The sequence below is a fragment of the Orbicella faveolata genome, unplaced genomic scaffold (assembly GCF_042242905.1).
Source record: "Orbicella faveolata isolate gen_17 unplaced genomic scaffold, um_ofav_v1 contig_35, whole genome shotgun sequence".
In the NCBI taxonomy this organism is placed as follows: domain Eukaryota; kingdom Metazoa; phylum Cnidaria; class Anthozoa; order Scleractinia; family Merulinidae; genus Orbicella; species Orbicella faveolata.
The window spans coordinates 9,669,715-9,683,408 of record NW_028301564.1 but is presented as its reverse complement, the minus strand read 5'-3'; the positions used below and the strand labels follow the sequence as shown (position 1 = coordinate 9,683,408).

Sequence of the window (13,694 nt, the reverse complement as noted above, 5' to 3'; positions counted from 1 at the left end):
TTCATGTGCATACATGTATGCAGTCATACTTTTAATAATAAGCTTACATGTACATTGATTGTCAATCCATTTACTCATCGAGTTTGGTAGTAAAACAAATGAGCGAAACACTACGAAAAATAACATCGTCTGGTACCTTTGTTTTATCGTTGTTGACTTCATTCACAGTTGTCATCATCGCCTAAAATGAGTAGCTTTGTTTGAAGAAAAAGAAATTTCAGTCAATCGATCTGACCTGCATTTACAATTCTTAAAAGTCTTGAATACGAGTTCTTGAAAAGATTTTTGGTCCAAGGGCTACAGCAGTCATTTTGAAAGATTCTCCATCCTTTCAAATATCCTGGACTTGGAGTGATGTCTGCCAAATAAATGAGAACTTCATTCAGCAACTGTCCACCATGTTTACTTACCGAGATGGCAAAGATGGCAAGCTTAGTAACCAAGCTCTAGCGGGGTGAATATAGCGACATATGATGAGCTTTTCAACCAATCAGAATGTCCAATTCTTACAGTATATTCACCTCTGGAAATTATACTACATGTAAAATAATAATATTATTATTATCATTATTATTATTATTGTCATTCTTACTGTAGTTGTCAAAGTAACCTTTAGGGTGCACTTGCAGAAATAGCAATAAAAGAAACACTGAAAGTGAAGAATGATCATCGCAGTTAATCTTCCAATTTAAGCAATTGGAAAGAAGAAGCCTGAAAAAAATCAGGGCTTCAACGGGATTCGAACCCGTGACCTCCGCGATACCGGTGCGATGCTCTACCAACTGAGCTATGAAGCCACACATTGGGAGCGAGGTCAATTAATTGAGTTCATATCTTCCCGTGAGGAGTGAAATGATGTGAAGTTTAATTGACCTCGCTCCCAATGTATGGCTTCATAGCTCAGTTGGTAGAGCATCGCATCGGTATCGCGGAGGTCACGGTTTCGAATCCCGTTGAAGCCCTGATTTTTTTCAGGCTTCTTCTTTCCAATTGCTTAAATTGGAAGATTAACTGCGATGATCATTCTTCACTTTCATCTACAACCGCAGTTCATATATGAATTATTTCATATAAACTTCACATCATTTCACCCTCACGGGAAGATATGAACTCAATTAATTGACCTCGCTCCCAATGTGTGGCTTCATAGCTCAGTTGGTAGAGCATCGCACCGGTATCGTGGAGGTCACGGGTTCGAATCCCGTTGAAGCCCTAATTTTTTTCAGGCTTCTTCTTTCTAATTGCTTAAATTGGAAGATTAACTGCAATGATCATTCTTCACTTTCATCTACAACCGCAGTTCATATATGAATTATTTCATATAAACTTCACATCAAAAGAAACACTCTCATTTGTTTTCTGCTGATCTCGTGAGTCGGGTCTACAAGTGCACACAGGATCCTTTCTTGAACAGTGGCTGGTTATCAAACCTATTCTGTTTTAAGTGGTATCTTTTAAGGGTCTAATGAAGCTCAAGCAAAGCCCACATTAGTCTTCTTTAGGAGTTAAATTCAAATTTTCCGATGAGCATCCCTGACCTTCTTATATGGGGGAGTGCCCCCCAGGGTTCCAAATGTCTAACAGGAAGTACAATTCTGTGGAATTTTCTACCGATTGGATGCCGAATGGTGAACAGTGTAAACAGCTTCTCTAAGATGATCAATAATCTTACTTTGGTCAGGGACATTAGCTTTGTGAATATATACTGCAGAAGGTGACTCGACTGCCCATTGGTATACATTTATTAGTCACATAATGTTAATAATTAGGTTATTATTAGCTACAAATTTTTATGTAAACTAGATTACATCTTACATTGTAAATTTTTTTTTAAAATTCTTATTTTGTAATTATTCTTTATTGTTTATTTATACACGACCCCACAAGCTGCAAGCTTAATTACTTATTGTGTTTAAATAAAGGGTACGTACTTACTTACTTACTTACTTAAGTGACCCAGTGAAGTAGTGATGGAGTGAAATCGTCCCACCAATACATCTTGGAAAATATAAATAATTATTATTTTCCGAGCTAAAAAACCAGTTGCTTCTGACTGGATGAGAACAATGAATTTATCCTAAATTTTACTTACTAGCAGTATCCATTAGTTGGTATGGTACTCCTAATGTTTTCATTGTGCATGTCAAAGATTGATATTCCCTGAGGTTTTTGTTTTTTTTAAAAGATTTCCAAAGTTGACTCTAAGGCCTCCGAATAGTTCCAAAGATTGAAAGTGGTATCATTTTCAATGTATATATTCAATACCTCAGGGATTTGGCCATTGTATTCAAAGACTATAGTTTGCATGCATAATTGAATATTCTTCAGGCATAATAAGTATGGAAATTTTTCCCAGCACAGCACAGTACAATTTAGTTCCTGGGTACAATTTTAGTATTATTATGTGTGGCACATGTAGCATTGTGTGCAGTTAAATGACCACTCACATAATGCTCTTTATTTTCAGGAGGCTGACAGTAAAATCTGTAAGGCAGCAATTTCTGGAGTACTTGGGATTGGAGAAACTTAGGGCAGAGCAAAAGGAAGTTTTCAAAAGCATTGTGCATGATATTTATAATTTGTATTCTAATGAAAACCAGGAACAAAATGGAGATCAAGGTAACTACACTTTACTGTTTGGTTAGTTTTAGGTATAGTAGTAAAATTAAGGTATTAAAATAAAGTTTTGTTTTATTCATCTTGACACAACAGTTGTTTATCGTCAAACATGACGAGTGGATAATACTGGATACTGGATTCCAACAAGCCTTTTAACTACCATTCTGGGTTATGGCTGCTCTTGAGCCATATTATTTTGAGCCAAACATGCTCCAAATGTGCATGAATTTCTACTGCAATCCAATTTAAGAATTGATGATAAACTGGCCTGCTCTCAGCCAATCACAATGAAGTAATTTTCTCAGTCATGTAATAAAGGTAGAGACAAGTTGACAGTTACTCGAGTTTCACACTTATCACCAGACTGAATAAGGTAATATATATTTTTAGACTGCTGATATCAACAAAGACAAGTTGTCATAAATTTAAGTGCAAAGTATTATTGACACCAGAAGACTTTGTTTACAGGTGTCAAAATTAAGGTTACTTCCCACCTTTTTGGATGACCGTTGGGAAAAAAATTGTAGGGACTCTAGTTTCAGTAACATTCTAACAAAAACAGTGATGGACAAAACACTGACCCCCAGTCCATGGATTACTCCAATGGACTACCCTAAAATGGATTACCCCTGAGTCCAAATGAGTAGTATTTAATGTTCTGTTGTAAGTTGCTAGTATACTTGCATTAAACGCAAATTGTGCTTATGTTCTTCTCAAACTCATTAATAATTCATAAGGTCAACTACCAACCACAAGATGTATACCACATCATGTGCATGTGTTTGGATACCCAATGAAAAACATCATACCACTCTCCAGTGAGAGTGGTATATACCACTAAAATATGCACAATGACAACTAGCACAAAATTAATGAATATTTATTACTCAGAAGTAAGCTTTTACAATGTGTCTCCTTTTGTTTTCAAAGTCACACCCATTCGTGTTGCTTCTTTCATTTCTGCATCCAAAACATGCCGAAATGTCACAAACCTAAGAAAGCGAAAGAAAAAAAGTAGTATTAAAAACAATGCGCACAAGTAGTTTATGCGAACCAAATTTTATCCCCAAAAAATGTAACTTACCTTTGGTCGGACATGTCCAAAGGGTTCAATGCAGCACTTCCATTTACATCAGAAAGGTGGCGCTTCAGTTGGCAAATAATCGAGTACAACTAACAGGAAGGATAACGTTCCCCAGAAGAATTGTTTACTTCTTGAACGAACTTTGACAGCCAGTAGTTGCGACTGCATGCACTCTTTCTTCAAAGTCTTTCGTGGTAAAAAGACCGCTGGGTTCCAAAGTACAGGACTTCACTAATTGATGCGGTTTCCATTCCTCGAAAACCTTACATGACCATTTGGCTTTATAAGCTGTTGATTTCGGAACTGCATTATCAACACTTTTCTTCTCATCCTCCACACCTCTCGAATGACTTTCTTGCGATATACATCCTGACTGAACATCAACTTGTAAATGCTGGCAACCCCAGCAACTTTCACATCTCAGAATAAATTAAATCGCACCATAAATGCAAATTAATTACGCCGGTAAAACAATTCTAATTGGAAGTCTTTGTTTAGTATTTCTTTAAGAGTGGTCATGAGAAGTTATTTCCAAAACTCGTGCTTCATGTTTCATCGGGGTATCCAAACACCTCGAAACATAAAAACACTCGGCCTACGGCCTGGTGCTTGCATTTGTTTCTCGGTGTTTGGATACCCCGATGAAACACTCGCTCTCGTTTTGGAAATAGTACATCTCACATGGCTGCTATTATTATACTTATTGAACAACTGCTGAACACAAAATGGTCCAAAAAGCATCAACTCAAATCAAATTTGATCATTTCATTATCAATCAGCTTTATAAACTTGCGGCAGAACTTCAGAATAGATGATGCCAATTTTGTTCAAAGTTGATGACGTCAGAAGTTGAACAAAGGACAACACTTGTCACAGCCGCTTGTCACAAAACCTTTTTATTTTTCCAGTATTCAAATCATCATTAAATCTTGACATTACTTGGCATTGGTCTGAAAATTGGTGTTCTGGCTATTTAACATGTATATATGAATTTCACAATTGGAAAGAGCATGTTTGAATCAAACATGCTCTTTCCAGTTGTGAAATTCATATATACATGTAGCTGTAGCAGTAAGTTTAGAAATTATCAGTCACATGGTCAGCTGTTGCAAGAGGCCAATAGCACAAGTTTGAATGGGGTTACTTGAAATTTTCGAAATAAGGAGGGCATGAAGGATCGTATGAAAGTGAGCACCTTCATTACATTCCTTGCAAGGAAAGATGAGCAAAACTCCACTACCATAAAACTTCTCTTAGTTCAACAAGTTTTTATTCTGCTACTCTTTACAAACCTATGTGTGTGTAAATAACCAGGAAATAAGTGGTTCTTATCACTGTAAAATTTTCGTCTCATCGATCAGCACAGCTTATAGTCCTCTCTTTTAAGACAAGTCCTCAGTAATGCAATTTCAACAAACTCGTCCACCACAAAAGGCACAACGAAGCCTGTTGGTAAAATATTCAGACAAGCTTGTAATCATTTTTGAAGTGATGGCATTCAAGGCGGCTTTCTGTTCTCATTTTAACTCTAAATCACCAAACTTCAGTGAAATGAAAACCTCTGTCAATGCCTCTTCATAGTCCAATCTGTCAACACAGAGGAATACACTCTCTACCTCTCCCCCTCTCTTGGGATCAATTACTGAGCATGAGCAGATATAGTTCGTATAGTGCGATCGTCAGGGTGAGGGTAGCTTGTAAAAAAACTGTTGTTGGCAACTGACGTTTCAGCAACCTTAGCAGAAGTCATCTTCAGAGTCAAGTGAATAGTGTTTGTCAGTCGATGATGTTGTAAGTCTGCTCCGTTGAACATTATTGGTCAGTTTAGCCATGATGGTATTGGCTGAAAGACTCATGTAAAGTTTGTCATCAGTCATTGGTTGGTTTTGATCCGTCTATTGTTAGTCAAATTGGTCGGTTTTTGTTTTTTGAGTTATTTCTTTGTAAAAAAATGCCTCTTAGTCGGCGTGTCGGGTATGTTATGGACAGGTCAATGGATGAGTGAGTGAGTGAGAGATGTATGTATGTCACACCAATCAGATTGGATCCACTATAAACAGCCAATCAAATTTCTTGTTGTAAAGGTAAATGGTATGTGAGAAGATTTGATCCCAACACAGATTAGAACGGCCATATTTATTCTTCTCTGAAAGAGGAGGAAGTATTCATATATTGGGCTTACTTCAACATTTTCTGTGGGTTAGGCTGAAGATTTTAGTTGCGAACGAGATGAGCCTTGAGGTTTGAAACAGTTCGTGAGTTAGTAGTATGCAAATGCAACAAGACATTTTTATTTTTAGTTACAAAGGTAACTTGATACTTTTGTTTTTCACAAGGAGTAAATTCAATTAGAGGTCACGAATCGTCGCTTCTAGTTCTTAGGACATCTTTTAGAGGAGATGAGACTATTTAGATTTGAAACAGTTCTAACATTTACAATAGTAAGTGCAGGTAACGATTGTTTTGTTCTTGTTGCATGCAAATATAATGAGATATTTTTATTTTTTAGTTACAAAGGGTAATTTGACACTCTTGTTTTTCACAAGGGAGTAAATTCAATTAGAGCTGATGAATCGTCACCACTTGTTTCCACGAGATGTTTGCTATCTTTAGCTACAAATGGTAACTGAACACTTTTGTTTTTTATATGGGGGTAAATTCAATTAGAGCTGACAAGTTATTGGCTTTTGTTACCAGGATATTTAACAAAAAAAACCTTTCATTTCTGGAGGGTTTTTACGTCTCTGCAGTAGCAGTTCATTTTTATTTGGTGGGCATTTTATGACATTCTTTTCAGTCAGATATTTTTCAAGGTAAAAAGTATGAAAACTGTTTAAATGTTCTTTGAAGACTGTGTGGCACCAAGTTAAAGTGCAATATAATTAAATCAGGCTTTCAACATGTCAGAGAGGTTTTTTTTCTCTTTCTTTCTATTTTCGGTTAAGTAGTGTTGTTGTGTTGTGTTGTGTAAAAAGGGTAAACTTACGTCTCATATAAAATGCGAAAAGGTCTCTTAACCTGAGTATTTTTGAGCAAAAATTCCCCTTGGGGGTTGGAAGGGCTATGTGATTGGTGAGTGAGGGAGTTATGCATGTGCACGTGTCACACCAATCACAGTGTGGGTTTTATCAAAGAATGAATCAAAGAAAAAAAATAAGATGGTATCTACATTAATCTGGAGACGTGTCAGATTACTGTAGTTTGTTTGTTCTATTGTTTGTTTAATTTTAGCTATCTTACCATTACCGATGTAACAGCGTATGTATATCATAAATTCCCAGTTTCTTTCTTGTTGTACATCGCAACCAAAAAACCTTGTCAAATTAACCAAATCATTATTGTAAACAGCTCCGTGAATGCTCCTATCTCTGAGACTTCCCAAAAAAATAACTCTTGCACGCCTTGCGTGCCTATGTTTTTTTTTTTTTTGATGTCAGTCATCAACAACAGTTCTTTTCAGAACTACCCTCATCTGGACGATCACACTTTACGAGCTACTGATACTCCTGGGTTCAAAACATTTACTATGAGCAGATGTGTTGGCAAAAATTATGCATAGGCTACTGGATGACCGTGATTTACAGGTATCTTATATTAGCTGCTACCAGAGCCCTCCGTTTTGCCAAACAGAGACTCTGGGCACGAGCATGTGTTGCATCTAATACAAAAGCCTGCAAATAACAGTCGGTCATCGGACAATTGTCCGGTAAATTTGAGGTTTTGACAGGTAAAAGCTTAGCCTGGTCAGACACTCTGACCGGCATTTCTGCTAAAATGAAAAATATTTTAACTGGAAATTTGTGGCCGAATATGGAACAAGTTAAGTAGTATAGAGGGAAGTCGACAAATAACGTTTTGAATCTAGAGAGCGTTTTTTCGAGTTTTAAGCCCCCCAACAACCACCCCCACTTAAAACCCGAAAAGAAGCTCTCTAGAACAAAACATTATTTGTCGACTTCCCTCTATACTACTGATAGAGGTGTTCCGCAAATTAAATAGAAGTGACCCCGCTGTTATACCACCCGAACACCGGCAATGTTTGGAGGAACAAACAAGTGTGCGTGGTTGATGCGTGGCCGGAAAGAAAACTGTCAACTTTCCGAGGCCATTCAAAACCTCACTCCACAGCTTCGTGAGATAATTTACAAGGAGTATGTCGCAATAAAAATGAGAGAAAGAAAGGCAATGGGCTGGGATGAGGTGCATGATGAGATTGAAGAGGCGCCCTTCTGTTAAAAACGATCAAGAATTGTAAAGGTCATGTTTTGCCGTAAATGCGACTCCTGTCTCCTAAAAAGACTCTGTTATGCGTGTTATAAAAATGGAGTAAAACACTATCTCGGCTACCCCATACATGACGAGAACGCCTACACCGAAATCTTTAAGAAATTTTACTGAGCGGCAACGATATTAACCTCCGTTCGAATTAACATTTAAAAATTCACGGCTTAGTTTTCATATTATTATAAAAACATGATTGTCAGTGTTCACTTGATTGCGTTTCTTGTGAATGAGTATTTCACGCCTGAGTGGCTGAGACACATGCGTGATATTACACGCGAAGTTGTTGATTGCTTTCATGACACGCTTCCAGTTGTTTAAGGCCTTCAGACTACAGCTTCCCATTGCGAATTCCTGATGGCTTCAGTTAAAGCTGGTTGCATTCCTCTTGGCTTCAGTTGAAGCCATCAGGAATGTTGAAGCCAAGAGGAATTTTACTGTCAGATTTCTATTTTTTGTCCACAGTTTGTTAGAATACGGCATTTCTTCTCGGCCTGGTCAATAAAAATAACACTATTCACCTTTTTTTGAGGAAAAATTGGGCACGAAAGGTGGTAGAACAAAGAGATTTCACTAGAGCGATAAAAAGAAACAGCTGATCAAGGGATTTTCCCTATTTCGCACTTGACTGCGGACCCTCTACGCGTGAAGGTAACACGGTGTAACATAATTATCTGTTTTTAATAAGACTAAGTGATAGTTTTGTGTTTTTTCGCTCAAAATTTAGTTCAAATTTGTGCTGGACTCCGTAAGTTGTTTTATAAATTCTTGCTGAGTCTGGTTTCTTATTTTTTCAATATCTGGCTGGAGTGGATTTGTTTGTTTTTGCACAAAGTTTGAGCGTAAAGTCTCTTTAAGTTGGCTATATTTCTGCATTTCACGTGTGATCAGTTGAAACTCCATGTCAGAAACACAATTATCATTCAGAGCTTGTGAGACAGAGCTATTTATCGAGTCATGTTTTGCAACAGCCAGAGAATGGATTCTCGAGTGCTTATTAACTTTTCGTTCAAGCTTCTTGTTGACAACGGATAGGCCAGTGGAAACTGCGCCAGATAAAGCTGCTATCGCGGCAACAGGCGGGCCAATAACAATTCCAACACCAGTGAGTGATGTTGCAACAGCCCCAGAAGACAGAGCTGCCGTGATAGCGCCAAGGCCAACCACGGAATAGTGAATCGCTTTCCGGGCTTTTTTATATTTCTTCAACACAAGCCTGTAATGCTTAACCTTGGCAGATATTTCTTTTTCAATTTTACTTATTTCAGTTAGCCGGAAATTCTCGGCATTTGTCGTTTCAGGAAGGCTTGGATAGATTCTTCTTTCATTCTCGGCAGGCGGCGCGCTTGGAGGTAACAAATTTGCTGAAGACATTGCGTATATAAAGAAATTTAATTTAACTAATTCAAAAAGAAGCGGGAAGCCCTTGAAATCAAAGAGTTCGCCATTTTCATCTTTGACACTTATAGTGATGCTATTTATAAACTCGTCTGTAGAGCAGTCTCGCAAAACCTGTTGCGGAGAACCCTGGTAGCTTACCTTTTCAAAAGGCTTCCCTTTCACATCAAACAGTGCTAGGACATCTGACCTTTTGCTATTGAACAGATTCCGTTCTGTGTCGATCAAATCACAATGAATAAAATATGTCGTTGGAGATGTAAGCCATTTTACGAAGGTTATAGGCAGCAACTTTCTCCCAATACCAAGCAAATTGGCTAAATCGCGATCAAGTTCAATAGGTTTTTCCCCAGCCCCAAAATTTCTGATTACAAGCTGGCCAACAGGTTGGTTTATTGCTGTTTGCAACACTTTATATTGATATTTGGCGAACAGACCATCTATTTCTTTTGCCAATCTTTCTAAACTATAATGCCCTGGGAGTAATTTACTAACTGATAAAGCTCTATCTTTGTCTTTATCTCCCAAGGTGGCTGAACCTTCTCTTTTCAAAGTGTCCCAGCTGTTGAATAAACTACAAGAAATGAGTTTCATGAAATGTACTCTCGGTATCAGGTCTTCAAAATAGATAGTCTCGCTGTTCTTTTGCATGGCAATAGTGAGAACAACCATTTTATATTTAACAAACAAAAATTGTGTCCAAATAAGATGGCGAATTTGTGGAAAGATCCTGAGTTTGTGAAAAAAGCTGATGCTGCGAAGAAAAAGGCGTGGACAAATTTTTTAATTACTTTTCAAAAGCGTCAAAAGCCGGTTCGTTTCACAAGAAAGCATCGACGAGAAAAACAACACAACTGCAGAGGTGTTTTTCAAAGAAAGCGAAGGCTCGTTACAAAGCGTGTTCAGTTCAGACAGGCGGTATTGGAGCGCGGAAATGAAACAGGCGCTCGGTTTGGGAGACAGCGGAGGTTTTCCTTATCAATTGTCGGCACTTGGTTCAAAAGTTTCTTTGCCTATCCCTGCGGAACCTTTCGGTGGAAAAGTGCCAAGCTTGAGGAAAATATTCAACGCTGAAATCAAAATCTACGTCACGCCTGACCAATATTTCACGACAAAATTCAGAGAAATATTCCAAAAAACCAAACTCAGGCATACTTCTGGAACTGAATCAAAACACTGGTCAGGAGGGCCTGACATGAAATATTGGCCACAACAGCTCAACTTTGTGGTTTTCTGTGACACAAGGGTGTGGAGTTTCTTGCAAAATCTTTGCCAACGGAATAAATCTCTCTCCGCAGATAAGAGCTTTTTATATCTTCCACGTGTATTTCACGGTCAAGCGCATTTTGTACCAGCTAGGAGGTATTCAGAGCATGAGCGCTTTGCCCGGAGACCCGACATTCAGTCAAATGAATAATCATGACGTTGCTTCGTACAAAAGGCTATGCGATGAGTTCGGCATAGACCCCTTGAGCGATTTTCGCTTCACACACGGGGCAAACCATGGTCTTGGAGGCGTTTACATTTATGCGCAGGGCGTGATGAAAACTGGCACTCTATACCCGGGAGGATTTAACAAATTCAGCGATGAAGGAGGGAAAGCTAATCAAGGAAACCTGATTTATTACATCGAGCTAGGTGCTTCTGCTTATGCTCAAGCGGACTGGTTCGTGCCAAACACAGCATCAGGTTTGATGCAGGTGGGCTTGTCGAGAATCAACCAGTCAATCGAGGCTTTCGTTTACTGCATCCTGGGTGTGCAGGTGAACATCCGCAGTAGCATTCTCGGTTCTGGTGGCCGGGCGAAAGAAGCCCAAAGCGAGTTCCTGGTGCTGATGGAAGACGCAATCAGACAGCCCGACCTGGTCAAGAGCATGCAAAGGTACCAGCTCTCGCTGGATCAAGTGAAGGTCAGGCTCAATCTTGCTGTAGCCCCCATGGCCTGGCTTATGCCCACGCAAATGATAATCAACACCGAAAGCACAATCGGTTACAATAACAAGCTGAAACAGGCGGTCTCCGGGATGAAACTGGGGGTCAACAACGAGGTAAACCTGGAGACGAAAAAAGCTGCGCTGAAACTCATGGCAGGCGCCCTGTCAAAAATTAACCCTCCCAACAACCATCCTTCCAACCCGATACACAAAGCGCAACAGCCAAATCAAGGAAATCAGCTTCGACTGAAACTCAGCAAGCACAACCAATGGCGCAAAAAATAGAGCCCAAGGCTCCAGATAAAACACCGCAACACGAAATAAACAAAACAGCGGTAATTGTTGGTGTAGTAGGATTATCGGCTTTGCTGTTCATGGCTTGGCGGTAAGCTACCGCTGCTTCTTAAAATATTTTTTGAACAAAAATGCCACTGCAGCAAGAATGAGCAGCCAGGTGTGCTTGGCCAGAAACCCGACAACTTGGCCGGCGGCTTTGAATAGAAAGCTCACAATTGACCCAATCAGCCCGGGCAGAATAGAAGCAAGTTTCGCGCCAATATCTTTTAGGTCTTTCCCCAAAGCCTTGCCGGTGGCTTTCAAACCTCTGGTGAGGGCTCCGATGACAGATCCGATTGTGACCCCGGCAGCAAGAAGAACAGCGGTCAATGTCACACAATTTTTTTTGAAGATCTCTTTGACCCTTTCCAAGAGAGGCCGCCCCCTTTCCCTTTCCATAATCTGAGTTTGCAAACGTGCGATCTCCTCGTTTCTTTCTGCCACTCTGCCTTCTGCGGCTTCTTTGTCATAGGGCGAGGCATTCTCATCTTGGATGATTGCCTGGTCTTCCTTGTTTTGGCGCTGCAGCTGGCTTTCCTGCTCTTTCAGGTTGTCCAACGGTTTTGTTTGGTTTAACCTTTCTTCCATGGTGTTTGTTTCACTTTCTTTTGCTGCGAGGCTGGCCCTGAGTCTGTCAACCTTGGCTTGTTCTTTTTCTCTATTTCTTGCTTTTTTTGTAAGCAAGTCCAATTCTTTTTTCTTGTTTTCAAGATCGGTTTGATAGTTCTTTTTCAGTTCTTTCAGCCTACGCAGCTCTGCTTCACTTTCAATATTTGAACCTTGATTATCCTGAATGGCATCACTCTGAGCATCAGTTTGCTCGATTTTATGTCTCAGAACTTCCACTTCTTTCTTTTCTTCTTCTCTTTGCGAAGAGAGTGTTTCCGCCTGTTGTAGTTGGTTTTCAGCTTCTATCAGTCTTTGGCGTTGTTCTCTGATTGTATTTCGTTCTTCGGCTATAATTTCTTCAGCCCTCAGCCCAAGTTTATCTTTGAAGCTGTCTAAAAAACTTTTCATTAAGCCTGACCCATCATCTTTTAGAATCTTGTACTCACCCTTTTTAGGCCCCTCAGCAATAATTTTTCCCTCATTTTTTCCAGTGCCTCTTCTAATTGTGATTTTTTCAAAGTTTGCTTTTGGGAATTTGCCTTTTATCGTGTCTACAGCTTTTTTGAGTTTTTGCCACAAATAACTTTCTTTTTGAAGATCACTGATTGAAGGTGTTCTTTCAAGCAAAGGGGTTTCTTCCTGATAAGAAGTTTTGGGCAGGCCTGACTGCTCGTGCTGCATTGTACGCATTTCCATTTGTTCACCCACATGGTAGGGGGTGCCAGGTTGGTAGGGAGTGGATGCTGCGCTTGGCTGAAAAGGTTGGGTTCTCTCAACCTCTTGTTCCTCATCATTGTCATCATCGTGGTCAACCCGATTGTCAAGGTCCGGGTCTTCGTAACCAAATTTGCCACCGCCTGTCGCCATAACAATAATATATTTCAATTCTGTTATTTTTAAATTAGAAAATAATCCCCGGTTTATTATACGAAATGTCAGTGCCAGAGAACCTTCGCCCAGCGTACAACGAAGACATTACACACAATGCAGGCCGAGCGTGCGGTCAAGCGAATCACCTTTATCCGCTCTGAAGCCAACCCCGGTGATAAGCTGTATGTTTCCGTGCCCAAGCTGAATGAGAACGAGGTTCTGGTGCCGGGCTTGCTAGCACTTTGCTTTGACATCGACATTTCTGGAGGGCATGCCAACAACTTCCTTGTTCAGAACATCATGCGGGAGCTCGTTGACAGGCTGGTCATGAAGTTTGCAGGCACTATCCTGTAAGACACGGTTGGATATGACATCTACAAAACTTTCGCAGACCTTTTCCTTTCGCAGGAAAAGCGAGACGGCATGATTCTCAAAGGGATTCAGAGCAAGGATCTATGCAAGATCCGCTCAGGCGCTGGAGACAAGAAAACCTTGGGCATCGACGCTGAAAACAAGCTGAACGAGGTATACAGAAGCAAGTACCGGATCAGGCTAGACCATCA

The 13,694-nt window shown here is 39.8% G+C and overlaps 2 protein-coding genes across 5 annotated transcripts in view; one reads left to right on the top strand and one right to left on the bottom strand.

Moving 5' to 3' along the window:
- Positions 1-13,694, top strand: part of LOC110058102 (uncharacterized) — a 72,217-nt gene that overhangs the window by 21,289 nt on the left and 37,234 nt on the right. For 3 of the 4 annotated variants that reach the window (XM_089273649.1, XM_089273651.1, XM_089273650.1), the window contains one exon: positions 2,468-2,619. In XM_089273649.1, coding sequence (XP_089129775.1) covers positions 2,468-2,619 — 152 coding nt within the window. Of the gene's footprint in view, positions 1-2,467; positions 2,620-13,694 lie in introns of those variants that run through there. The other variant, XM_089273652.1, reaches the window with a different exon arrangement.
- LOC149103152 (uncharacterized) lies at positions 11,707-13,128 on the bottom strand. The gene has a single exon (XM_089273653.1). The coding sequence runs from the start codon at positions 13,126-13,128 to the stop codon at positions 11,707-11,709; it is 1,422 nt and encodes a 473-aa protein (XP_089129779.1).